Raw genomic sequence first — 23,579 nt, 5'->3', positions numbered from 1 at the left:
TCTAGCTTCAGAGCCTGTAATTTATCACCGCCGTTCATAACCATATTGATTGCCATTAGAAAGGAGGTGCTGTATGCATCGCGAAATCTATGTCTACATGTTAAAAGCGTTTCTGTATAAATCTCCCTTAATACTGTGCTGTTTACTGCTTTCATTAGGGTTATGGCAACAACAACTGTATCTCTAAGTAAATCGAAACATTATTTTTCTGGCTGCCTTAGCACACTCGCTCAATAACTTGGAGCAGGGGCCCAGAGCTGCTGAGGAAAAGACCCCCTCTGCCGTCAGCAGGAACCTGGCTAGGACTGCAGGCCCTGTGTGCCTTCATGAGTGCACGCTGGTGTGTGTGTGTGCGTGTGCAGTAGTTTAGAATATGATCTGAAATGCGCATTTTATCAGTCCTCGAAGCTCCTCCAGCCCAAGGATGGCAGGGCTAGAACACACAGGGGACAGACAGTCATGGGCCCAGAATATGAATTTGCCTCCTGACATTCAGAGCAGCAAATGGGTTGAGAAGCTGGCCTGCCCGCCCTTGCCTTCCCTTTAGTTTCAAGCCTATAGAGGATGTTTGGATTCTTTTCCTTAAACAATCAGGCCCGTAAACAAACTCCAGGGGCAGGCAGGCTCGGAGGGCAGTTGAAATTTTAAATGGTCGGAATTAAACCTCACGTCAAATACAATTTATGTCCAGGCTCATGTGCTATTAGTTAACTGGGAGCTGAATCGCGGGGGAACAAACAAACGGAGACAGAACGGCAGGGGATATTAATTGCGTGTGACAACCGGGCTCCAGCGGCCCTCTATCACTGTTACACACTATTACATTTATCATTAGCTCTCACGGAGTCCTTTGCACTGCCGCCAGCCCATCCTGGCCAGTGGAGGAGGCCTGCCAGGCAAGAGAGAGTCGGGGAGGAAACCCAAAGCGGCGCTAGAGCAACCACCTCCAAAGACCAGCCCTGTCGGACCTGAAGGAGGATCACCCCGATCTGCCTGAGGGCCCGCACATCTGCCCCAGCTGCCCAGCTCCCACCCAGAAAGAAGGAAACGGACAGGGGGTGGATTTACTGGGCTTCCCGCCACCCGACTGACAACAGCACAAATGCCTGGGGCCTCCTTCAGCCCAAGGTGCCTGCGGAGAGTAAAGTAAACACATCTGGCTGTGCTCCCTTCCCCTGCCCGGATGCTTTCTCCCAAAAAGTAACTGTTAGATGCCCCTCACCTTCTACCCTTGTCTGCCGAAAGAAGGTGGCGGACCTTTCAAAATGAAACATACCCACTTCTTTCAGGCAGCTCAGGCTCCAAAGGAGCCCAAGGATGGGGAAAAATCCAGCCCAAACCGACGTTTCCCCAGAGAAAGAGGCCGGGAAGCGGCTACGCTTGGTTTCTGATGGGGCAGAGGCTGAAGCTCAGGAAGGCAGGCTGTGGGTACCACCCAATGAGGCTGAGCTCTCCTTTCTGACGGAGCCCCCATCCTGCCGACCAAGGACGTGGGGGCCAGTGAGCCTCCCAGTTGGAGCACCCTCGTTGCCTGTGCTCTACAGGGCGCGGCCTGCCCCCTCGCCTGATACAGGGCGTGGCCTGCCCCCTTGCCTCCCTTGGGACAGAGTGAGCCGTGTTAGCATGAGGGACTAGCTCAGAGGAGGAGAGGAGGCTGTGTGTCCACGTGCGACATGCAGCAGGGCGGGAGCCCAGGGTTAGGGGGAGGTTAGACACCACGCGAGGAGAGGCAGAGAGCGCGTGCGCTCCAGTCCTCACGGTTTATTCTTTCTTTTGTGATACTTTGTCACCATGTCCTGCAAACTGGAAACAGAAAGAAAATGGTGGGCAAGGGGGCCGGAAGAACACAGAAAAGTCAACAAAGGTGGACCCCTCAGCCGAGGACCCCTCCTTCCTCAGCAAGACAAGGCTCTGGCTGGCTGAGACCAGGAGGTGGGACAGTGCTCTCCTCAGAGGGAGGTCCAGGCCGCCTGGGGCACCATTCCCCTGCCCTAAAGGAGCAGGCTCCCCGGGCATCCCAGGAGCAGGATGGGGCCTCGGCCTTCAGGTGGGATGGGGGCAAGTCTTGGGGTGTCTGCTCAGGGCAGCCTTGGGAGCTTCTCCAGGGCCTGACCCCATTCCCACTGCCAGTCTGCCTGCCTCGTGACTTCCTCCTCGGCCTAAGACTACAAATCTCTCTGCTAAACCATTCCCTGGGTGGGTCTTATGTGAGAAAAACTCTGGCATGGTAACAAGGCACCAGGGCCCTTAAATCTCTGCTCTCCCCAGAGTGGGGCAGGCGCCATCAGAAATGCAGCTAAACGGGGGAATAACTCATCTTGAACGGGCAGAGCTGGAGAGCCAGGGGAGAAGGACAGGGAGGAAGTGGGGAGGGTGTCTCACCCGGGCAGCAGCTGTCCAGCCCTCAGCTGCTGCAGGACAGGGTCCATGCTGGGGTCTGGCAATGAGGGGAGGGTGGGCTGGAGGCTCAGTGGTGGGGAGACCCAGACTGCAGCTGTTCTACCTGGTCTGGAGGCAGTCAAGAGGGCCTCTGAGCCGGCCACGGTTGCCATAGAGGCCCCTCACCTGTTGATGAGGTCCTCGTTCTCATCACTCTCCATCTCGTCCTCAATGGCGGCCTGCAGGTCCCCGATGCGCTTGAACGCCAGTTTCAGATCAGCCTGCAGGCTCTGGTTAGCAGCTTCCAGACTCTCCAGATCCATCTCCTAGGAGGGAGAGGGGGCAGTCCAGTCCACAGGAGGGCTAGTCTCTCACCCAGCTGCCCCAGAAAAGGCCGGCTTCCAGTCTCTCTGGGCCAGGCAGCAGCTATGTGGGTGCCGCTGAGAACCTGCAGAGCTTTCTCTGATCTGCTGTTGCTGGGCTGTTGAGGTCTGACCTTGCCTGACGGAGACTCTGGTACCACCCTTGGCCCCTGGCCTGCCCTTAGGCTTTGTGGACTGTGTTCTTGACATGTTCTCTTCCCTCTAATTCTGGTTTAGAATTTAACCATGGTTTCTTTGCAGCCCACCTCCACAAGCCCACGGGTGAGGTATGTGCTTAGCAGGTTCTCAGAGGGCTGCCAGCCTCAGGCCTCGTGGGTAGGGGGCATTACCAGTTCATGCTTCTTGCGGCTCGCCTCGGCCTCCTTCCTGGCAAGCTCGCCCATTTCCTCCTTGGTGTCCCGGAGCTGCCGCTGTAGCCGCTTGTTCTGCTCCTTCTCCCGGTTCTCAGCTGCCGTGCGCTGATCCCGTTCCTCAGTCAGCTTCTCCATGTTCTCTTTGAGCCGGCCGGCCAGGCTCTGGACAGGGAGGTGGGAAGAGAGACCCATCAGCCAGGCAGAGAGCGGGGTGTGGCAGAGCTCCAGAGTCAGGAGGCCTGGGTCCAGCTCCGGCTGCCCTGCTCACTGGCTAGGTGGGCAAGCAACGAAAGCCCTCGGAGGCGGCTTCCTTTGTCCTTCTGTAAAAAAGGGAGAATAACACCTATTCCCCAGGGGTCTTTTAAGGCCCGAATAAGGTAATGTATGTGAAGGGACTCTGGAAGATGAAAGGTGCTATTATCATCATTATCACCACCTAGGTCGGAGGAGAGCTCTGGCTAGAGTCTGGGCCTGTCCACACTGATGCCATGTGTGGGGCCTCCACGGGCAGCAGGGTTTCCCTCAGAGACCCTAAACCCAGAAGCTCCAAAAGCTAGGGCCTGTGCTCAGAAGTAAATGGCTTTACTGAGAATTCTGGATTAGGAGGAGACTGAACAGTCATCACATGCCAAACACAAAGCCATTCCTCTAAGCCTGATGAATCTCTCTTTCCCCCGAAACGTGAACACATTTTTCCCTTCTGCGCCATAGGACGCTGAGCAAAAAAAGCCCTGGAGATTGGGGCAGAGTGTGAGGGAAGAACGCTGCTTCTGGTCCTAATCCTGGTTCTACCACTGACTGGCTGTGGGGTCGCCACTCTCAGCCCCCAGCCTCTACGTCTCTAAAATAAGGCTACATCTCTAAGGGCTGTATGCGTTTAACATTCTGTGCATCTAAACCACAGTACTGCCTTTCTGAGCAGAAGGGAAAATGAGAGAGTTGAGGAAAGGGACTGGGGCCCACGAGAAAAGGAGGCAAGTGCAGCTGGTCTGTCCTATTTTACTTCCACCAGACCAATGACCTCCTCTGCCCCTTGATAGCTTTGGGGCCTTAGGCAACCTACTTGACCCTTCCTGTGTGTCAAACGTGGATCAAAATATGACCAAGGCAGAACACGGACTATTACTAAGTCTCCTTCACTCTCTCTAGCTCGCCAGAGGACTGTGACCCTGTCCTGGGAGGTCCAGCCATATTTTCTTCGAAGGTCAAGGGTACTAATGCCCTCCGATGCCCACTGCCAGCTCCATAGTCACCTACTTCCATCCCCACCCTCTTTCCTGCTCCACCGACTCAGGGGTTAATGGGGAGGTGGCAGGGATGCTCCTCAGCACCCACACCATGAACATACTTCTCATGAAGGCCTGTCAGTGCTCAGACAGATGTCTACATGCTTGGGATGGAGGAGGAGAACTTGAAATAGGGTGAGAGGGGTGTAAACCCGGAGAGATCATTCTGCTGGCCTCTCTTCCTACCTGCTCTGCTGGAGAGGGAGGGGCTGGAGCAGGCTGGCTTCAGGAGAGTGGAACGGAAAGGATTAAATGTGGAGGTTGGAGATTACAGTTGGGAGGAAGGAGGGGTGGAAAGGGAAGATGGAGGTGAACAGAAAAAGGAGAAGGGTCGAAGGGAAGAGGGTGAAAAGTAGAGGGAGAGGACAAATGGGATGGGGAGAAAGGAAGAAATAGGCCAGGGTAAGAAAGGGAATGAGATTGGGGAGAAAATAAACAGAGGGAGAAGAAAACATGGGGCAAAAATGGAGGAAAATGAAGAGGGAAGGAGAAAAGGCAGAGAATGCAAGCATGGGAAGAACTGAGGAAAAAAGGGAATAAAAAACGGGAGGGAGAGAAAGAGAGAGCGGTGAGATGAGAGGACGGACTCCAGCCCGTGCAGAAGTGGTGCCATCCGCTGCATATTTATGACCCTGCCGGAGAGCGAGTGAGGGGACCGGAGGGGGGAGTGCACGGTGGAGGAAAACATGAAGACGAAAAGCTAAGCTGCTCTGGTCCCTTGGCAGAAAGCAAGCACAGAGTCAGAATGTAAAGCAGGCAGGCTCCGCGGTGCCCAGAGAGCAGGCCTGGCGAGCGGGGGAGAAGGCACCCGCCCCGTCAGCTGGCCTGGCAGCTTGGCAGAGGCCTCCGTGGAGCAGGGTGGCTGCGGGCCTGCCGGGCCCTGCTGAGCACGCGTGGCTCCAGCCGCTGGGGCCGCTCAGCCCTGCCTGCTGAGGACTGGACGGGGAAGTGTGCACCCACCTCCAGCCGCTTCACTTGGGTCCTTTCGAACTCCAGGCGTGTCTCCAGCTCCCGGATCTTAGCTTCCTGCCTGCTCACCAGGGACCTGTCCACCATGGACTGCTCCAGGAACTCCACTTGGCTCTGGAGGGCTTGTAGCTGCGGGGTTGGGGGCGGGGGCAGGAAGGGAAGAAAGAACTGAGCCTGGAAAGGGAAGGGGCAGGTTCTCTCTCTCCCCACCCCCCAGCAAGATCACCATGGTGACTAGAAGGCTGAGGGAGGGAGGGATGCACAGGGAGGTGGAAGGATGGGGCCCCGAGCCAGGGGCATTCCCCAACTGGCCCTGCGCGGGCACAGATTTTGCCCTTTGGAGAGAAGAGAGAAAGGACCAGAGAGGGCATAGAAATGCGAAATGAGGCAGCTGAAGCCGAAACATCTGCTATGGTGACATGGCTCCAAGCCTAGGCCTCCGCACTTGCTGACGCTGACTGATGGCAGAGAGAAGCACGTGCTGGCCTGTGAGCTCGGGAGTTGGTCCCCACACACAGTGACCCTGGCACACTCTCTCTACCAAGGGAGACCCTGGTCCCCACCTTCTCCTGTAGCTCTTGCTTCTCTTTGTTGGCTTCTTCTAGCTGAGCTTGGAGATCATTCATCTGAGCCAGATCCCGGGAGGCCTGGGAAAGGAGAGGGTGCTGAAGCAGGATCCCCCATGAGCACCAAATCCATCCCGCCCCACCCCTCACTGAGGCCAGGGCACACAGGCACCATGACCCCCCCAAAGCAGCGGCTGTGCCAGGGACCTAGAGGAGGACCAGAGGACAGCGCTTCTGCAGGGTGCGCTGGGGCACTCCTGGGCAGGGTACCTGAGCCACGGCTGCCTTGTGCTTCTTCATCAGCTCATTCAGGTCCTCCTGATCCTCCTCCAGCCGGCTCTGCATCTCATTCTTCTCACGCTGAAGGCGGCCCAGCTGCTCCTCCAGCTGGACAGAGGCAAAGACAGATCAGAGAGCGTCAGGCCTGGCCTGCCTGATGGCCCTTGGTGGAAAGACTGAACCTCCCTAGGCCACCTCCAATGGGACGGGGTGATGATAGGGCCAGGCCCACCCGCTGGAGGAGGTTCCAGGACCAGTGATGCTCAGGGAACTGCCTGTCCTGCTGTGGGCCAGGGAGCGGAGGGAAAAGGGCTGTCTTTGCAGCTCAGGCAGACCCTGGGCTAAATGACAGCTGCTTTCTGACAGCTCTTGGGAGGCTAATGAGAAGGCAGAAAAGGCCTGTCCAGAACCAACGACCCATCATCCTAGCACTAGCGTTCAGGCCCTAACCTGTGCGCACTCTGCCCCCTTCAGGCCCCAAGGAAGGACCCCTCAAATCTGTGAAACTCTCCTGGCATGTTTCTCCTGGGACTGCCTGCTCCCTGGCCATCCAGCGCCCACAGCCAAGTCCACTCCTGGCGGGGGGAGGAGAAGAGACAGCCAACAGCAGCTTCAGGAAATGAATGAATCTATTAGCCTGTAATTCCAAACCAAAATGACTGCATTGGCTCCTTCTCTGCCCCATCCATCTTGTTACCGGGACGTGGGGAGCTGCGGAAGACTCCGCCAAGAAATTTATTAACTCGGATTTAAATAAAATGGTAATTTTATAACAGCCCTTTTTAACACAATTAAGGAATTTGAATTACTCACCTGAAAACTGCTGAGGAGCATAAATGTCACGGGGATAAATCAAGCCCAGGAGATTGGCATCTCTCAGCAGTCAGGTGACTAGCTGGGGGGCCAGGGAGCCCAGAGCCAAGCCCAGCCTCCTCCCCTGCCCCATTCCCTGCCTGAGGAGGTACCGATGGCCATATCCCAGTAATGAGTTTTCGGCCGATGGATGGGCCGTGGGAGAGGTGGGGAATTAAAAGGTAGGCATTAAATAAGCGCTCTAATTAGCTGCCGCTTGGGCTTGTCAGTGGGCTGGCCAGGGGCAGGGGAGGGAAACGGAGCCATCCCATCTTATCGGTGCTTCTGCTAATCTCTAGGTACCTGTTTACATCCCTCAGCCACACTTGCTGCCTTTATTTATGATGTTGGGGCCTGTGGCCAAGCTCCCACAGGCAGGTGGTTAAACAGGGAGATGGGCCCTTGCTGGCTCCCTCCTCCACCTCACCCCCTCCCAGGCCTCTGCTCTGAGTGGGGAGAGGCAGAGGAGGGGAGGCCCGCTCTCGCCGCAGAAAGCCCTGGCGTGAAGGGACCGGGCTGGGGAATGAGCCCTGTTTGGGGTAAAAGCAGCCACTGTCACAGCTCCATTCTCCCTCAGCCCCCTGAATCTGGCCCGGCACACCCCGCATCCTCACCGCCGTCTTGGCTTTGGCGATGTCGTCAATCTGCAGGTGCAGGTCTTCGATCTCCACCTCCATTGCTTTGCGCGCTTTCACGGCTGCTGCACAGGTGAACTCTGACTCCTCCAGCTGGACAGAGAGCCACCCCCGCCCCAGGGAGAGACGTCAGCCATTCCCTGGGGGCAGGAGGGCTGTGCAGGAGGCTCACAGGGGAGAGGGAACCCAGGAGCTCTCCTTCTCCCCTGTTTACTTCAGACCCCAGGGCTGTGATGTGTTGTGTGTGTACCGGCATCTCCTCCCGTGACAGGGGTGGTGGATGCTGAGCCCGTCCATATCATCCGGGGCTTGACAGTCATGCATATAGCATGCGCAGACCCTGGGGAGTCTGGCTTCTCCCCACTTCCCTGTCACCTCCCTTCCCGAGAACTCAAGAACCACTGACAGGGGCAGGAGGGAGAGAGAGAAAGCTGATGACTTCCTGTCTGCAGGTACCTGGTTCTTCAGCTGGGCGATCTCCCTCTTGCTGGGTGCGTTGTTCTTCAGGTGGTCCAGCATGATCTGAGCATCTGCCAGCAGGGCCTTGGTGCGCTTCAGGTCTTTCCGGAGCCGCTTCTCTGACTCAAAGTCTCGCTGGTTCACCTGGGTGGACACCAGAAGCTGGGGCTCTGGGCTCTGCCCCGGGGCCTCCTCCTGTCTTCCCCAAGCCCTCTCCTCACCCTACCCTCACTCTCAGAGATGCCTAATGAGCAATGACAGAGGAAGTGCCAGGACTATGCCAGCTGGTGAGAAAGCCCAGTGTGCAGTGGATGTGATCACCCATCCCACAGGTGATGACAGCGGGCCCTACGGGACCAGCACCCCTCCTGTTCCCAGCTCTCCCTGTGGCAGCCAGCAGTCTCCACTCACCTGGTCACTGAGCGTGGCCACCTTGTTCTCCAGCTCCCGCTTTTCCCGCAGCACCTTCTGCTTGTCCTCATACTCCTCCTCGAGCTGTACTTCCATTTGCTTTAACTGGGAACAGGGGCCCATTCGTCCCTTCAGTGTCTGGTGCCAGCCAGCCCCTTCCCGGCTGGATCCTCCCACCCCGGGAAAAGAGTGGGGCGGCGCTGAGCATGGATGACCCCAGAGGGGCAGACCCTGAATTCAAAGTTCCTAGGGTTTCAAAGCCATCTGGGAGGGAGAGGAGGGACGGCAGGCCATGCACAGGGGCCCAGGCCTGTGTGGGAGCCCTTGCTCCAGAGCCCTTGTGCCTGCTGCTTGGCACAGAAAGCAGGGGGCATTAACTCCTCAAGGGCCTGAGCTTCTCTACAGACCCTGAGAACACACATCCCAGCCAATGCCAGGATCCCGAGTGGAGATTCCTGGTCCTGAATAGCAATGGAAAATAATGTGGCTAAGGTAAAGAAACAGAAAAGCCCTTACTTCAAAGCAGTGATGGGGGAACTGGCATTTATATTGGACAAGTAAGTGCCCATTGCTTTACCTTTTTCTGACATGACTGCCGGGCCTCCTCCACCTCCTCATCCCGACTCTCCACCTCCTTGGAATGGGTCTGCCTCATCCGCTCCATCTCCATCTCGAGCCGCAGCTTGGCCTGGAGGTGGGTGGGAGTAGGGACTGGGTTTCTTTCCCAGCAGCACCCTGACCCCTCCCCACTGCACCCTGATGGGCCGCTCTCCCCAGGCTTGGGAGCAGGGAACGTCTCCCTTTGCTCCCACCTTGTTTCTATGGCAAGTGGCTTCTCCAGAGAAGCTGAACTCCTTTCCTAGATGTCTGCCACAGGCCCAGAGAAGGCTGCTGCAGGTGGGGGCAGTCCTGCAGCTTTTCCACTTGGCCTCCAGGCTCTAGCTCCCTGAATTGACATGGTAGCTCAGTGGCAGGCTGGATGGGCTCATGGCCTTCCTGCTGCCATGGACTCTGAGCCCCTCACCAGTGGAGGTCAATTAAGATCTGTTCTTGTGGAAAGTACCATGAAAGCTTAATTATCTTCACACTGTGGTTGGCACGGATCAGGTGCTCCCTCAATATTTTGTGAATAAGAGAAGGCATGATCGACTGAACTTGGGATCTGGTCCTCCTCTGGCCCACACCCCGGGGTAGCTGTGGGGACGGCAGTGCCTTCCTCAGCCAAGCCCTCAGCACCTGCTCCAGCATCTGGATGGTCCCCGCCTGCTCATCCAGCTCCTCTTCCTGATCCTTGACCTTGGCCTCCAGGTCTCGGAGCTGTTTCTTGACCTTGGCCAAAGAGGCCTCATCCTTGGACTCTTGGGAAGAGATGTCCTGGAGCTCAGCCTCCAATGACACAACCTTCTGGGTGAATCCCGCAATGTCCATGTCTTTCTCCTGGAGCAAAAGAGAAGATGAGGCTGGCCCTGGGCTGGCCCGAGCCTGTGATGGGGTTGGGGTATGGATGATGGGAAGCCCCACGCACCTCCATCTGCTGTTTCAGGCTGAAAGCCTCGGCGAGGAGCATGTCCTTCTCCCGCTGCAGCTTCTCCCGCTGCAGCTTCTCCCGCTGGGCCTCGTCACGTGCCTGCGAGAGCTCACTGTCAAACCTGCGAGGGAGCGTGGCCATGGCGGCTCCATCAGATAAGGGAAGAGTCCAGGTCTCCAGCACCCAGAGGCCGCCAGGAAGTGGTGCCACAGATATGGACAGGACCCAAGTCAGGGGGAATCATGCAGCCTGAACTTGGGGCCAGTGGTCAGGTGACATTCAGGGGTTACAGGTCAGGCCACCTAGGCCCTGCTGAGCAACCTAGTCTGGGATGGGGTGGGTAGGGATTTCATCAAACAGGTCCAAGGAGCCTTTTCACCAGATGGGCCTCAGAGGGAACCACAGACTGCTTCCAGGGAAGAGGCAGACAGACTCTCCTCTGGCATTAAGTCTCGACCTTTTCCCTTTCAACAGATCAAAGAGTGGAAAGAGGGACCAGGGTGAGGGCAGAGCGGGCATCAGAATGGGTAGAAATGGACGTCCTGCCTTGTCTGACTCACTTTCTACAGTTCAGTTGGGCAACTTTAGAGGGAGCAGCTGGCTGCTGCCCCACCTCTGAGCACCAGGCCCTGGCCAGGCCCACCTGCCCCAGCAGCACCCCTGTCACCCCCAGGACACCCCACACCAGGCTGGAGGCCCCAGTCCCACTGTGCCCGGCTGGCAGCGTGCTTCAACGGGCACACGGTCCACGGTCGGGGGCCTCTTTCTTCACTTCTCCACTTCCCAGCCTTCCATTTCCTGCCCAGTGACGCTACAGAAGGAGCAAATTGCTGAAATTCCTCTTAACACCTTCGCTGAAGAGCTAATGGGCTTCCGGTGGAAAACTGAACAGCTCATCCCCACCCCAACTCCACATCAAAAAAAAAGTAAGAAAACTCCAGGCAGCTGAAACCTAATAAGGTGCCCAGCGGGGAGTGCAGCGAGACGGTAACTAGGCCGAGCTGGCACGGTCATGGGGGTGCTCTGAGCAGGGGCGGGGTGTCCCGCTAAGGGTGTCTGCCACTAGGTAAAAGGGAAGGTGGGGGTAAAGATGAGAACTAGGGAAGCAGAGAGTCACAGAGCTGGGAGGGAGAAATATAAAGCCTTCCTACCTCCCCTCACTCTCTGCAAAGCAGCAGCCCGGCAGGCCCGAGTGAGCCCAGGAGGCCAAGGGTAACCCTGGGTCACCGAAAGGACCCAGCCCTGCCGTCCTCAACCCCAGGGGCGTGGGTGTGGGGCTGCCCCTTCATAAAGGCAACTGGTGCCTCTGCTGAGAACCCGACCCCTGCAGCGGGGAACCGGGTGCCGTTCCCACCCCCTGGGGCGCCCTGCTGTTTCCAGGGTGTATGGGTTCCTTCCTGTTACTACTAGAGGCATCCCATTGCCATCCCCAGCCAGGGAAATTAATTGAGATTGGGTTTTCTCCTGTGAGGGCTACACCTGCCCCCCTTTGTGTCACTACCGTAATGAGGTGTAAGTGGCACGACAGTTTAACGACATTAGTCAGGAGAGTGTGTTTGTGTAGCTGAGGCAAAAGGGAGAGATGGGGAGCCGGGCGAGGGCAAGAGGCAGGGCCGCCGTGGAGAGGTTCCTGCACGGGCTCTGGCTGACACCCATCCTTCCTGGTCCCAGGCAGGGTGACAGCACATACTGAGGGGAGCATGTCCGAGAGCGAAGGCCCGAGCAGGCCGTCGGTGGGGCTGTGGTCTGCGTGCTCCTTAGGGGCGAGACCCTGACTCACATGCCAGGATGAGTGACCGTGCAGGCAAAGCCCCCGGCCCAATTCAGGCCCCCTCTTCTCTCCCCGCGGGAGGGAGGCGGGGAACCCTGTCTCGGGCTGCCCTAGGAAGTCCTCTGCGCCCAGGGCAGGGGACCCACCCACCTCCTCTGTTTCTTCTCCAGCTCGTGGTTGCGGACCTGCTGGCCCTCCAGGTGCAGCTTGGTGTCCTGCAGCTCGGCCGTCAGCCGCTGGCACTTCTTCTTCAGCTGCTGCAGGGCCCGCTGGCTCTCATCACTATCTGCCTGCAGGTCTCCAAGCTAGGGGGCAAGATGAGGTGCAGGGTCAGCAGCCATTGAGAGGCCCAGAAGTATTGGTCAAAGAGGTGAGGAGAAGGAAGTGGGTGAATGAGGGGGAGATGTGGGGATGAGGGATGAAGTCAGGGTCGTCCAGGGAACCTAAGACACTCTTAACAATAGTTTGCCTTTGGCTGTCCCCTGAACCGAGAGGCGAACATGTCAACCCTTCCCTGTTGCTCCCAGGGCCTGCCTGGCTCCGGCCATTCCCTGGGTCAACGTGTGGCACCAAGCCCCTCCCAGCTTCTCCCAGCTCGTCCTAGGCGCAGACCTCCGCTTCTTCCCCCAGACTCACCCGCCTCTCCAGCTGCCTCTTGCTCTGCTGCTCCACCTCCAGCTTGTCCTCAAACTCCTGCTGGAGCCGCTTCTTGGTGAAGTCCACCTCCCGCACTGCTCGCTCATACTTCAGGCGCCACTCGCCACCTGTGGGGTGGGGCACACAAGGGAGGACTGAGCTGCTGAGAGTCCCCGAGGAGGGGCCGAGGGCACGCAGGATGGGGCAGCAGTGGAGTCAGCTGGAGGGACTCAGAAAGGTCCCTGGAATGGTGGCGTCCTCCCAAGGCAGAAGGAGCCACTAGGTGGGAGAAGCCTAGAGAGGGTGATGTGGCCACGTGTGCTGTCTTCTCCCCAGGGACTGGCAGACCGTGGTCCTCAGACATCATCCTTATCATGGTTGTTACCGCCCTCCACCATAATCGCCTGCACTTACGGGCACCTCTACTTTCTCATCAATTTATTTCATGTAGCCTTAAAACAGCCCTACAGACAGGAGACAAGGGGTGTGGTTTCCTAGGGGTGGGCATCAGAGCTTGCCACTCAGGCCACTTCCAAGTCCTCCAGCCTCTGACCCACCTGTGTCATCGTCATCCACTTCCCCGTTGATCTCAGCTGCCCGGATGAGACGGGCCTCCATCACCTCCATTTCCATCACCTCCATTTTCTTCTTCAGTGCATCATACTGGGTCTGCAGAAGAGGAGGTTATGAGGTGTGCCATTCCACCCTCTCACTCAGTACCACCCGTGCCCCTGAACCACCGAGACCACAGTCATAAGCTTACCCGGGGCAGACAGGGGTGCTGGGCTGGTGGCAGAGGTGCCACCTATCATTGGGGGAGCAGTGGGCACTAGAGTGCGGCAGCCGCTAGCACGGTCCTGCCCTTACCTGCAGCTCCTTCATCTCCTTCTCAGCCCGGAGCCTCTCGGCGGTCTCCGCGTCCAGCAGCTGGGAGGCGGACTCTCCCGTGTTACGTTCATCCGTCAGCTCCGATGTCAGCTCTGAGATCTGGGGTTGGGGGAGGGAGTCGCCACCAGTTGAACTGCCTGCCTCACTCAGCTGGAACAGCAGTGGGGGGCCTCCTGGGCTGGGCGCCCTGCGGAGGTGGGCCAGTCTGTCTGGTGCTGGGAGGCACTCACCCGGGTCTCCAGCCGGTCACTGCTGAGCCGCAGCTCGTTCCGCTCCTTCTCCACCTTCTCGAGCTTGCTCCTCAGCTGCTGGATCTCTTCCTAGGGTGCAGTAAGGCGGGCAAAGTGAGCCAGAGGCACTGGGAGTTGTTGGGGCCCAGGAGCTGCACCCTTGGGGTGAATGAAGCTGGTGAAGCTCGGGCCGGGACACAAGGGAGCTGGAAGCCACTGCCTCCCTGGGGCTCCATTCCTAGACCCTTCCCCATATGCTGAGGATGCTTGAGGTCTTATCCTAAGGGGATACCCAGGGGCTCAGCCAGCACCCCAGAGAGATGCCTTCTGTTTGCTGGGCATAGTTCAAGGATACCAGCTCCCTGGACTAAACGAAGGAGCACTTGGGAGCCCAAGACAAGCTGGCAAAACTCTTGCCCACATGGATCAACCACAGCCCTTCCCTCCTGGCAGCGTGGCCTTCCCAGGCTGTTACGTACGTCTTTGTTCCGGATCTGCTCCTCCGACAGCTGTACCTCAATGAGGGGTCGCACCGTGGTGAAAAGCTTCCACCAGGGCCAGTCCTTCACCCCTTTGTTCTTCTTGATGTTCTTCTGCACACAGCGAATGGCCAGGTCTTGGATCTAAGTTGGGGTGGGGCGTGGCACATAGAAGGCTCTCAGCCCTTAGCCCACCAGGACCCTCCCCACCACCAGCTCAGCTGCTGGGCTGCTCCTCAGGCCACCTGACCCCGAATCAAACACTCTCTAAGCCACCCCTTGCCCCCAGCCTCCCTCCGTCCTTTAGAGAGTGGGAGGCAGACAGCCCGGCCCTGGGAGCACCGCACTGGGCGCTAAATGCTTCGCCATCATTAGGAATAATTTCGTCTGCTTTATTTGCTGCCTGATTATTTCCAGCACCCTGGCCTAGATGTGCTATAAAACCTAATCTTGCTGAAACACAGGAGTCGGCGGTACTGGCTGTTTTATGGACTTGCTAATAAGAAAAGGAGTCGCTGACACAGCTCCTTAATCTTCACGGAGCAGCCTATGATCCAGAGCCCACCTTTGCCCGGGCCCTGCTCCCCACCACCCTAGCCCTCGGACCAGGCCACACAGCCCCATTGCTGGGTACACGAGCACTCTTGCTGGCACCGGGAGCTGTCCATCCCCTGCCCTGGCCCAGGGCATGCTGCCCCTGGGACGTCCAGCCTCTTCTCCCCCAGATAACGATAACTCATAGCCCCATGACCAGCCTCCTGGACCGCACGTTCCCTCGAGTGTCCCTCCCCCCTCAGCCCCCCCCCACCCCGCCCCCGCCAGGAGCTCAGCTCTGCCCATCTAGGCTGAGGAGTGGGACGGGGATGTCCCTGGAGCAGCACCTTTTTCTTCTTGAAGTGCTGACGGGCCAGGTAGCCCCTGCAGGCTGCCTGGAACAGGGTCAGGTTCCTGCTGGTTTGTTCATCCCGCTGCTCCTCCAGCCGTGCCAGTGTGCCTGCCCGAAAGAACACCTGTGGAGAAGCGGGCCAGGTGAAGGTGGGAGCCTGGGCTGGGGGCAACCCAGCGGAGGAACAAGCAGCTGGCACAGAAAGCCAGCAGAACCAGAGCGTGGCCCTTGGCCTGGTAAGAGCCTGAAAACCCCGGGGTCTACAAGGAGGGAGGAAGCAAGAGGCTGAGGGAGGAGGGCCAGGCTGGGGGCTGGGGAGGCTTTGGAAGGGGAGGAGCAAGGTGGGAAAGAGATGAAAGGAGAGGGAGGCCGGAGGGAAGGTATCTGGGACAAGAAGGACGTGAGGCGGCGGCCGGTCATATGGGGAGATGCCCCTCAGCAACACCTATGCTGGCTTCTTCCCCCAGGGCTGCCAGCAGCACTGCCCATGCCCCTGTACCCACGGCCACTGCAGGCCCAGCCACAGGCTCCAGCCGCCTCTGGCCTCCAGCTGCCTGTGATCAGGCGGATGGTGGTGTATGTGTTTAAGAAGGAAAAGGCCCAGGATGCAGTGTGCAGAGAAGGGGGAGGCCAGGGAGGGGGCCCCTCCTCTGCATCCTCCAGGCTCCATTTCATGTCGGACTGTCTCCTCTTTCATGTGCCAACACCCTGCCCCCACACCCAGGTTTCATCTCGTGAAAGAGCCAGTGGGGTGGGTGAGGGTTGGCCCAGGCGAGGGACCTGTCACACGGGTTTGGGGGCTGGAAGGCAGGCGTGAGAGGAACCAGCTGGGTGTCCCCACACCCAGCCTTTCCTCTCACTCTTCGGTGCCCTGAGCTGGGACTGGGTAAAATGTTCTGTGCTAAGAGAAGAAGAAGAGGGGGAATCGTCAGGTGAAAAAAAGACTAGTATCCTTGCAGAGGGCAAAGGCCATCTAGGTATACACCACCTCCACCTCGCCCAGAAGACAGAAAATTCCCTCTTGTGGGGCAAAGAGAAGATGTGAACTCCGCGGGAAACATTCAGAACCAATAGACATGGTGTCCCCAGGCCTCCCCCCAGGGAAGAAGTGGGGAGACAGCCCGCACTTTCTGCTGAGAAAGCTTTGCCTCTGGCAGGAACCTAGTTCCCCGAGGCTGGCCTGGGAGAAAGCCAGCTCAGCCCTCTGCAACACGCGGGGCTGAGCGCCTGGGATCTCCCGTGGGTCTCAAGCCCTACCTGAGCCTCCGTTTCCCACAATGTGTGAGCCTGAGATTCCACAGGGGGTGTGAGAGACCCAAGTCTCCCGAGAGGGTGGGCCAACATGCTAGTGTCAGTCTGACTAGGCAGAAGTGAGGTATCAGGGAGGGGGATGGAAAAAGGCCCAGAAACACACCGAGAAGCGAAAGGATGGTCTACAGTCTAGAGCAGTGAGCCTCAAACCTCTCTTAAACGCTGTATGTTTGTGGGGTTAAGTCTTTCTGAGTATTAGGTGACATCTCAGGGCCATCTCTCCCCGTGAAACACACCTATCCATACACATTTTACAAACAACATCAGGAGGCTCTCAGACACCCAAACTTCCTTGCCTGAACCCTCAGGGTCCTGTGGGCTCAGGTTGAAACCCCCTTTCCTCTGAAGCAATGGGACAAACACACAGGGAATCCTCACTCACCAGCCAGTACTAACCACATCCCAGAAGCCCTGAAACTTCTCTCCCAAACCAGACGTCAGCAAACATCTGACTTTGCCCCTAATTCTGCTCTGAGCGTGAGTGGGCCCTGGGTTTCTCCTGTTTCAGCCAGGCACCTGGGATGATGCAGAGAGTCGGAGATGGCAGCTGGGAAGAGGACCAGTCTGTACAGGCCTTCTTCTACCCAAGACATACCTTGGAGGAGGTGCCAGCCCCAAGGCCAGCCAGCAGTGGCTCAGCCTGCCAGAGTTGACAGGAGCCCACCCAGGGAGAGAGCAAGAGGCTGCAGTGAAAAATCTGACTGCAGGCTTCCCAGGGAGGAAGCTCAGCTGGCTGCTCCTGAGCTTAGAGACAGGTGGGGAGGAGGAGAGCAAGAAGGTGAGCCACACAACGGCAGAGACCAAAACCAGAAAGATGACACGGAAAGAGGGTGGGACCACAGGAGGCACAGAGAACAAGGAAAGAAGCAGAAAGCAACAGGATCTGAAACCAAGGAATAGAGACCAGCAGGGACAGCCACAGCCCAAAGGAAAAGGAGAAACCAGGGACAGCACAGACAAAGATAGAGGCAGGGGACAGGAAACGGATCCCCAGTGAGGGCGGGGGCCGAGGGACCAAAACCATGACTCAGAAGGCAGGGAGAACAGAGCTGACAAGCAATACGCAGGACTTTTTTGCGAGCACCCCCCTCCACCTCATACTCCCACGAGTTCCCTCCCTCTCTGCTGACAGATAGGCAGTCCAGAACCCTCCCGGTGGCTCCCCACTGCTCTCCGTCCCACCTTGGCCCTTGAAGCACAAACGTGGATGCCACCTGTCAAGCCTCCCAGTCTCGGGAGAAAGGGCTGCCCAGGTTCCCTGCCCCGCGGGAGGGACGCTCGGCTGGCCCTTTGGTGTGGAGCGACGCGGCAGACTGGCACCTGGGGCCGGGTGTGCCTGCCTTTTATGCACGGCGTTCCATTCAGGTGAGGAATTCGGCCTGTGGAGGGGCGGTGGCGGCACAGCCTCACCAAGCCCTGCTTGCTCTCTGGGACCCTGGCAGCCCCAGACGACTCACCCAAGGAGGCTCTGCCTTCCTGCCTCTCCCAGCTCTCCCTTCCGTCTTTCCCATTCCCCACACCAGGACTCAGGCCAATTCCGGGCCACCTTCTGACCCACTCCGTCCTGACATCACGGAGGTGTTCCTCGCACTGAACAAGCCAGTCATTCAGAGGGAGGGAGAGTCAAGTTCGCTGCAGCTGGAGTATTTTACTTCCTGGCCCCCAGCCCTGAAGGGGGCAGCTTGAGAGGAAAGGCAGCTCCAGCGTGGCTGTGGTGGGGAAGGGGGCTGGCGGGGGCAAGACCCAGCAGGGGCCCCAGGAGACTCCTGGAGTTGGACTGAGCAGGGAGAGCAGGAGGGGAGGGGCAGCCATGTGGACAAGTGTGACCAGAGAGTGAGGGCGGCCGCCTTCCTGCAGGGACAGCTCACCCGGCTCAGGCCCATGCAGCAGCTGCTCTGTTCCAGGTCCAAGGACTCCAGCAGCTCCTCCACCGCCTACAGAGAGACGCCTCCGTCAGGGAGACCACCCGGGGACTCCCCACCTCCACGCAGGGCTCCGCCCAGTCACTCAGCCCTTCCCGTCCTCCGTTCGGTCCACTCTTTATTCAGCGAGCACGTTCGGTGGCTTCCGCAGCGTCAGGCCCCGTGCTGGATTCCGGGGATATAAAGATGACTGCAAGAGGAACACGCTCTCTTGTTGGGGAGCAAGGCAAGAAAATTGGTGAAGTACACAGAGGAGGAGGCATCTAAGCCAGACAAGGGAGCTGTGGAAGGCACCCGGAGGAGGTGTTGCTTGTGCCGTCTTTAGATACAAGTAAGAATTAGCCAAAGTAGGGGTGAGGGCATCTCAGGCAGAGGGACTAGCATGCGCAAAGGCCTGAAAGCATAACACAGCAGGGAGCACCGAGGAAACTCCAAGTAGTTCAGTATAACTGGAGAGTGGGGAGGGCAGCAGTTAAGGGGCAAGTAGATAGGTGGGCAGGGGCCAAAGCACGTGAGCCTGTGCGCTCCGAGAGCCCCTGGACGGTTCTCTCGGGGAGGGGCATGGTCAGAGTTGCTCTTGATAGAAATCCCACCGGCACATGAGTGGAGGATGCATGGACCCCTTAGGCAGGAATCCACAGGAGAGAAGGCTAGAGCCTGACCCAAAGGGAGGAGGGGAAAGGGAGATGCGAGAGGCCTTAAGGAGATGAAGCCTTGCCCGATGTGGGGGAGGGTTAGACGAGACGGAGGAAGCTAGGGACACATGGAGGTTTCTGACTTGTGTGGTAATTAGTTACTGGTGCCATTCTCCAAGGTAGGCAATACAAGAGAAAGAATAGGTTTGGGAGGAGATATAATCAGTTTGGTGTGGGCGTGCTGAGTTTGAGGTACTATAAAGGCATACAGGTAGAGCAGTCCAGAAAGCAGCTAGATAGAAATGCATGTCTGGAGTGGGAGAGAGGCCCGGGCTAGAGGCATTGATCTGGGAGTCATCAATATATATGTGGTAGTTGAAGTGATGGGCGTGAATGAGGTTGCCCAGGAAGAGGGTGTAGGACAGAAAACAGATAACGGCCAAGGAGGGAGTCTTAAAGAAGAGAGAGACCTTTACTTCAGGGGCATGTGAAAGAAGGGAAGCTTAGAGGGACTGAGAAGGAAAGAACAGAGAGACAAGGGGAAAACCAGGAGCGGCATCAAAGAGGCTGAGCAGAGAATGTTTCAAAAAGAACAGAGCTGTCAACAGTCACACGCTGGCAAGAAGCACAGAAAAGTGCCCATTAGCTCTGGCAACATGGAGGGCTTGGGAGGACAAGACCAGTCCCAGGTGTCAGGGGTGGCAACCAGGCAGCTACCGGTGGAGGAATGAATGGCAGTGGAGCAGGGGCAGCAAGAGGAAACTAAGTGTCGATGGTGCAGGGCACGAGGGAGGGTTGATGGAAGGCTCCTTTCTTTTTTTTTTTTTTTTTTGCGGTACGCGGGCCTCTCACTGTTGTGGCCTCTCCCGTTGCGGAGCACAGGCTCCGGATGCGCAGGCTCAGCGGCCATGGCTCATGGGCCCAGCCGCTCCGCGGCATGTGGGATCTTCCCGGACCGGGGCACGAACCCATGTGTCCTGCATCGGCAGGTGGACTCTCAACCACTGCGCCACCAGGGAAGCCTGGAAGGCTCCTTTCTGAATGTAACGTCTGTGGAACGTTTCTCCACTGAGAGAAGAGCCAGCAGAGAAGGAGAGGCCGGAAGAACAGGAGAGAGAGAAGACGTATCGCTGATGGAGCAGGTCTCCAGAGAGGCCAAAGGGAAAGGGTTCCGAAGCATGGGAAGAAGGGACTGGACGAGGGGAGGGATGACACCTGTCCCACCCAGACAGGAGCGCTGGGGAAGAAGGAGGCACCTGGAGAGGAGTGTACACAGGCAGGAGGAAGCTGGAGCCTCGGTTTTATTAGCGTTTGCAGGCAAGGTCGACTGCTGGGAAGGTGCAGTGGGGGAGGATTTGAGGAGAAAGACGGAGAATGGAATAGCAGAGAAGGAGCTCGGAACAAGGGCCAGGTAAGGATGGAGCACGTGGAAAATGGGGCCCAAGGGTCCAGTGAGCCTGGAGACCATGAACCTATAGGAATTCAAGTCCCCGCAGTTGTATAAATTTCTCCCACAGCCCTTTGGGAGCCCCAAGCTGAGGAGAGCAGACGCCCAAAGGTGGCCCTTCAGGGCTGGGATTGAGCAGGGAAGGTGCTATGGGAGGCTCAGGAGAGCTGAGGGTGATGAAGGCCGAGTGACTGGAGGGCTGGACCACGGCGTCGAGACTGAGAGGAAAAGGAAGTGAAGTCAGAAGGGAATGACCGAGTGGGGTCCAGAAATGAGCGGTGTTGATGGAGTCATAGAGCGGGTGTCCTGAGAGGAAGAAAGGGGTCAGATGGGGTCACAGGTAGGAGGCTGTGGTGAGAGAGTTCAGGAGCGGAGAATTTCCAGGGATGATGAGGCGCTGGGTGTAACCATGAAGGGGAGGCGGGAATGGAGGTCAAGGGTGAGAGAGAAGGGGGTGTGGCTGGGTCATCTAGAGCCACACCAAGGTCACCCTGGACACTGGCAGGTCCCGGATGGAGAGGGTAGGGAGAAGGTCTCTGAGGCCTCCATCAGTGTGGGTCTGTGACTCGGGGGGCAGCAGAAGGCAGGAGGCTTCCTGCCCTGTTCTGCACAGCAGTCTCTCTTTGAGGAGAGCCGTCCTAAGGCCTGAGATGCCTTCTGAGTCAGGCTGAGTGCCTGAGGTCAGAGCACAGTGCAGGAGGGTTCCTCGGCTCAAGGAGCCCTTTGGCTCTCTGAGGAGTTGCCTCTGGGGGTCAAGGTGACAGCCGAGAACGGCAGGGAGACATCCCTTCACACAGCCAGGAATTCACCAACCTGGCTGACAAGGGGCCTGCCCTGGGAGCCTTAGGCTCACCCTGGCACCAGGAAGGTGTTGCCACATCAATCTTCCTCCAAGGAGGGATGCCTGCCCCTCCCCTGGACAGCTTCCTGCTGAAGGAACTAGGCCCTGGTGTGGAGGTCAAGGTTGAGGGGCCCGGGTGCTACCCGTGGGGCACTCAAAACACTAGTTCTAATCTGCCACCTGGGAGGCTCTTGGGTGATTGTCTGGCTCACCAGACAGCAGACACCCTCAGCTCGGGCCTTTAAAGGGGGTGGCTCTTCTGTGATTCCTACAGTCCATCCGTGCCCCGGGCTGCCTTCCCGCCACTGCACCGCCATAGCCTGGCTGCCATGTGTCCCTGGCCTGGCCCTGGTTGGCCAAACAAAACCAGGCACCTGAGCCAGAGCCAGCCTGGCTCTCTCTCTAGGGGAGGAAGGGCAGCTGCCTGGAGGGGTCTGAGCAGAGGGAGGAGGGTCTGGCGGGGCCGTGGGGACCCAGACCTACCCGCTTTTCATCCACCACAATGTAGTTGCGCCCGTGTTTCTTGGTCAGGTGCGGGGCCAGGACGTCGAAGCGGCGGCGGAACTCAGAAAACACCATGTGGTCAGGGTAACCTAGGGAGAGAGCGGCCCGGAGCCAGGCCCGTCAGCCTCGCCTGCTCCCAGAGCCCCCAACAACCACTGATGCCCAGGCAGAGTCATCTGAAAGGGAAAAGACTGCCGGGGGGGGAGAGCCCGCGGTCGAGGTCGCCCCGGGAAAGGAGAGTGGAGAGGAAGGAGGCAGGGGCGACGGACAGGAGGTGGGAGGACAACCAGGCTGCCCCATGCTGGGACTGCAGGGATTAAACAGGGAACAGGTTCTTTTAGAAGGAAGCAACTTCCTTGTCAGTGAGGATGCAAACGGGGGATGGCTGACCACCTGGAAGGAATGCTATGGAGATAAGAGCCTGGATGACCCCTAAGATGCTTTCTAGCCTCCAGGTCTATGACTCCGTGATAACCCAGAGAAGGATGTTTTGAGGACTTAATAAGAAAAAAAAAAAAAAGAAAAAAAGAAAATAGGGCATTGGAGAATAGCAGAGAGGAGAAGTACAAGGGCTTAGGGTTGGAATCCTGTCCTGGCTCTTGCTATCATGTGACCTTGGACCAGTCACTCAACCTGAGTCTCGGTTTCCTCATCTGTAAATGGGGGCCCTACCACTTACCCCGCATGGTAGTCATGGTGCTTAAATGGGAAAATGTGTAGAAAGTACAGCTTGGCTCACTTGGTGGGTGTTCAGAAAGGGCTCCCTTCCTGCCCCCTTCCTGACTTTGGGCCCTAGGCCCAAGGTGACCAAAAAGGCTTGTAGATTCCCTTTCCCTAAAGAGTGTTACCTCTAACAGAGATTCCCTATTGTCTGGGCTCGAGGCTGGGGCAAGGTCAGGATTGTGGCCAGCGAGAGGTTACCCTGAGGCACCCCGACGACACCAGAACCCACGGCAGTGGATCAAGAGACCCACTCCTATGGAATCACAGAATTTCAAACCAAAAAGAGGTCTTAGACCGGATATAACTCAGCCTCCAGACGTGGAAACTGAGGCCTGAGAGGGGGAGTGACTGGCTTGCTCAGGGTCACAAAGGCTGCGGCTGCAGGCAGAGCTGGACTCCAAACCCAGGCTCCTGACAGCCCGTCAAGGGCTCGCTCCACCTCGGCGGCCTAGCTGGCTCTGGGAAGCCCTCCAACTGCGAGATGGGGCTGATGCATGTGCCTGATGATTGAAACAGGAGGCGGGGGCCACTGAGGGGCCAAGACAAAGTGAGCTATTGATCGTATCTGAATTGCAATTAAATGGATGGGCCGGGATAGCAGGTCCGGACGCCTGGCATCTTAATGAATCATCAGCGCCACTGATGGTGGCTGGGGGCTGGGGGAGGAGAGGGGGTCTGCTGCGGCTGGCCTCATCGATCTGCTTGTCTGAGTAAAGCACATTGATTTTGGTTCAGAGCGGTAACAATCTGGTTTTGAAATAATAAACAGCAACTGCTTATCAAGACGTGGGGACAGATCGATGATTTATTCAGAGCAGGGCTGGGAGCCCGTTTCCTGGCTTTGGCTGCTAAGGAAAAGTGACGGTGCCCCTGTGGAATGCCTCAAGGGGACCTGGCTGCGGGTCGGTGGGAGCCTGCATGCTCTTCTAGCTAAGGGAGAAAAGGGCGGAAACCTGGCAATTCATAACTTTTCAGGCCAACGAAACCCTACTCAGAAACTGGTCTGTTTAGGTCAAATCCTGCCCTGCCACTCACGCGCTGTGTGACCTTCAGCAAGCCACTTAACCTCTCTGAGCCTCAGTCACCTCATCTGGGGATGATACTAGTACCTACATCTCGTGAAGTTGTTGGGAGGATTAAAGGAGTTACAGTGTGGGACGAGTTTAGAATAGTGTCTGGTATACCGTAAATGCTCTAAGGACGTTA

General features: G+C 57.7%; 1 protein-coding gene across 13 annotated transcripts in view; it reads right to left on the bottom strand.

The window, feature by feature from the left end:
• The window catches only part of MYO18A (myosin XVIIIA), a 96,720-nt gene that overhangs the window by 10,369 nt on the left and 62,772 nt on the right, over window positions 1-23,579 (bottom strand). For 9 of the 13 annotated variants that reach the window (XM_082604809.1, XM_082604817.1, XM_082604818.1 and 6 more), the window contains 21 exons: window positions 21,630-21,739; window positions 18,170-18,235; window positions 14,986-15,114; window positions 14,105-14,248; window positions 13,626-13,715; window positions 13,375-13,494; window positions 13,065-13,176; window positions 12,508-12,635; window positions 12,022-12,176; window positions 10,098-10,221; window positions 9,809-10,009; window positions 9,150-9,260; window positions 8,573-8,677; window positions 8,159-8,305; window positions 7,682-7,795; window positions 6,207-6,323; window positions 5,934-6,017; window positions 5,362-5,499; window positions 3,092-3,277; window positions 2,566-2,705; window positions 1,759-1,803 (listed from right to left, as the gene is read on the bottom strand). In XM_082604809.1, the coding sequence (XP_082460935.1) occupies window positions 1,759-1,803; window positions 2,566-2,705; window positions 3,092-3,277; window positions 5,362-5,499; window positions 5,934-6,017; window positions 6,207-6,323; window positions 7,682-7,795; window positions 8,159-8,305; window positions 8,573-8,677; window positions 9,150-9,260; window positions 9,809-10,009; window positions 10,098-10,221; window positions 12,022-12,176; window positions 12,508-12,635; window positions 13,065-13,176; window positions 13,375-13,494; window positions 13,626-13,715; window positions 14,105-14,248; window positions 14,986-15,114; window positions 18,170-18,235; window positions 21,630-21,739 (2,566 nt within the window). The remainder of the gene's footprint in view (window positions 1-1,758; window positions 1,804-2,565; window positions 2,706-3,091; window positions 3,278-5,361; window positions 5,500-5,933; window positions 6,018-6,206; window positions 6,324-7,681; window positions 7,796-8,158; window positions 8,306-8,572; window positions 8,678-9,149; window positions 9,261-9,808; window positions 10,010-10,097; window positions 10,222-12,021; window positions 12,177-12,507; window positions 12,636-13,064; window positions 13,177-13,374; window positions 13,495-13,625; window positions 13,716-14,104; window positions 14,249-14,985; window positions 15,115-18,169; window positions 18,236-21,629; window positions 21,740-23,579) is intronic. The other 4 variants (XM_082604816.1, XM_082604820.1, XM_082604812.1 and 1 more) reach the window with 1 other exon arrangement.

The sequence above is a fragment of the Mesoplodon mirus genome, assembly GCF_964341445.2.
Source record: "Mesoplodon mirus genome assembly, chromosome: 18".
Taxonomy (NCBI): domain Eukaryota; kingdom Metazoa; phylum Chordata; class Mammalia; order Artiodactyla; family Ziphiidae; genus Mesoplodon; species Mesoplodon mirus.
Note: the sequence above shows the minus strand (reverse complement) of the source record. Positions and strands in the feature narration are given on the sequence as shown.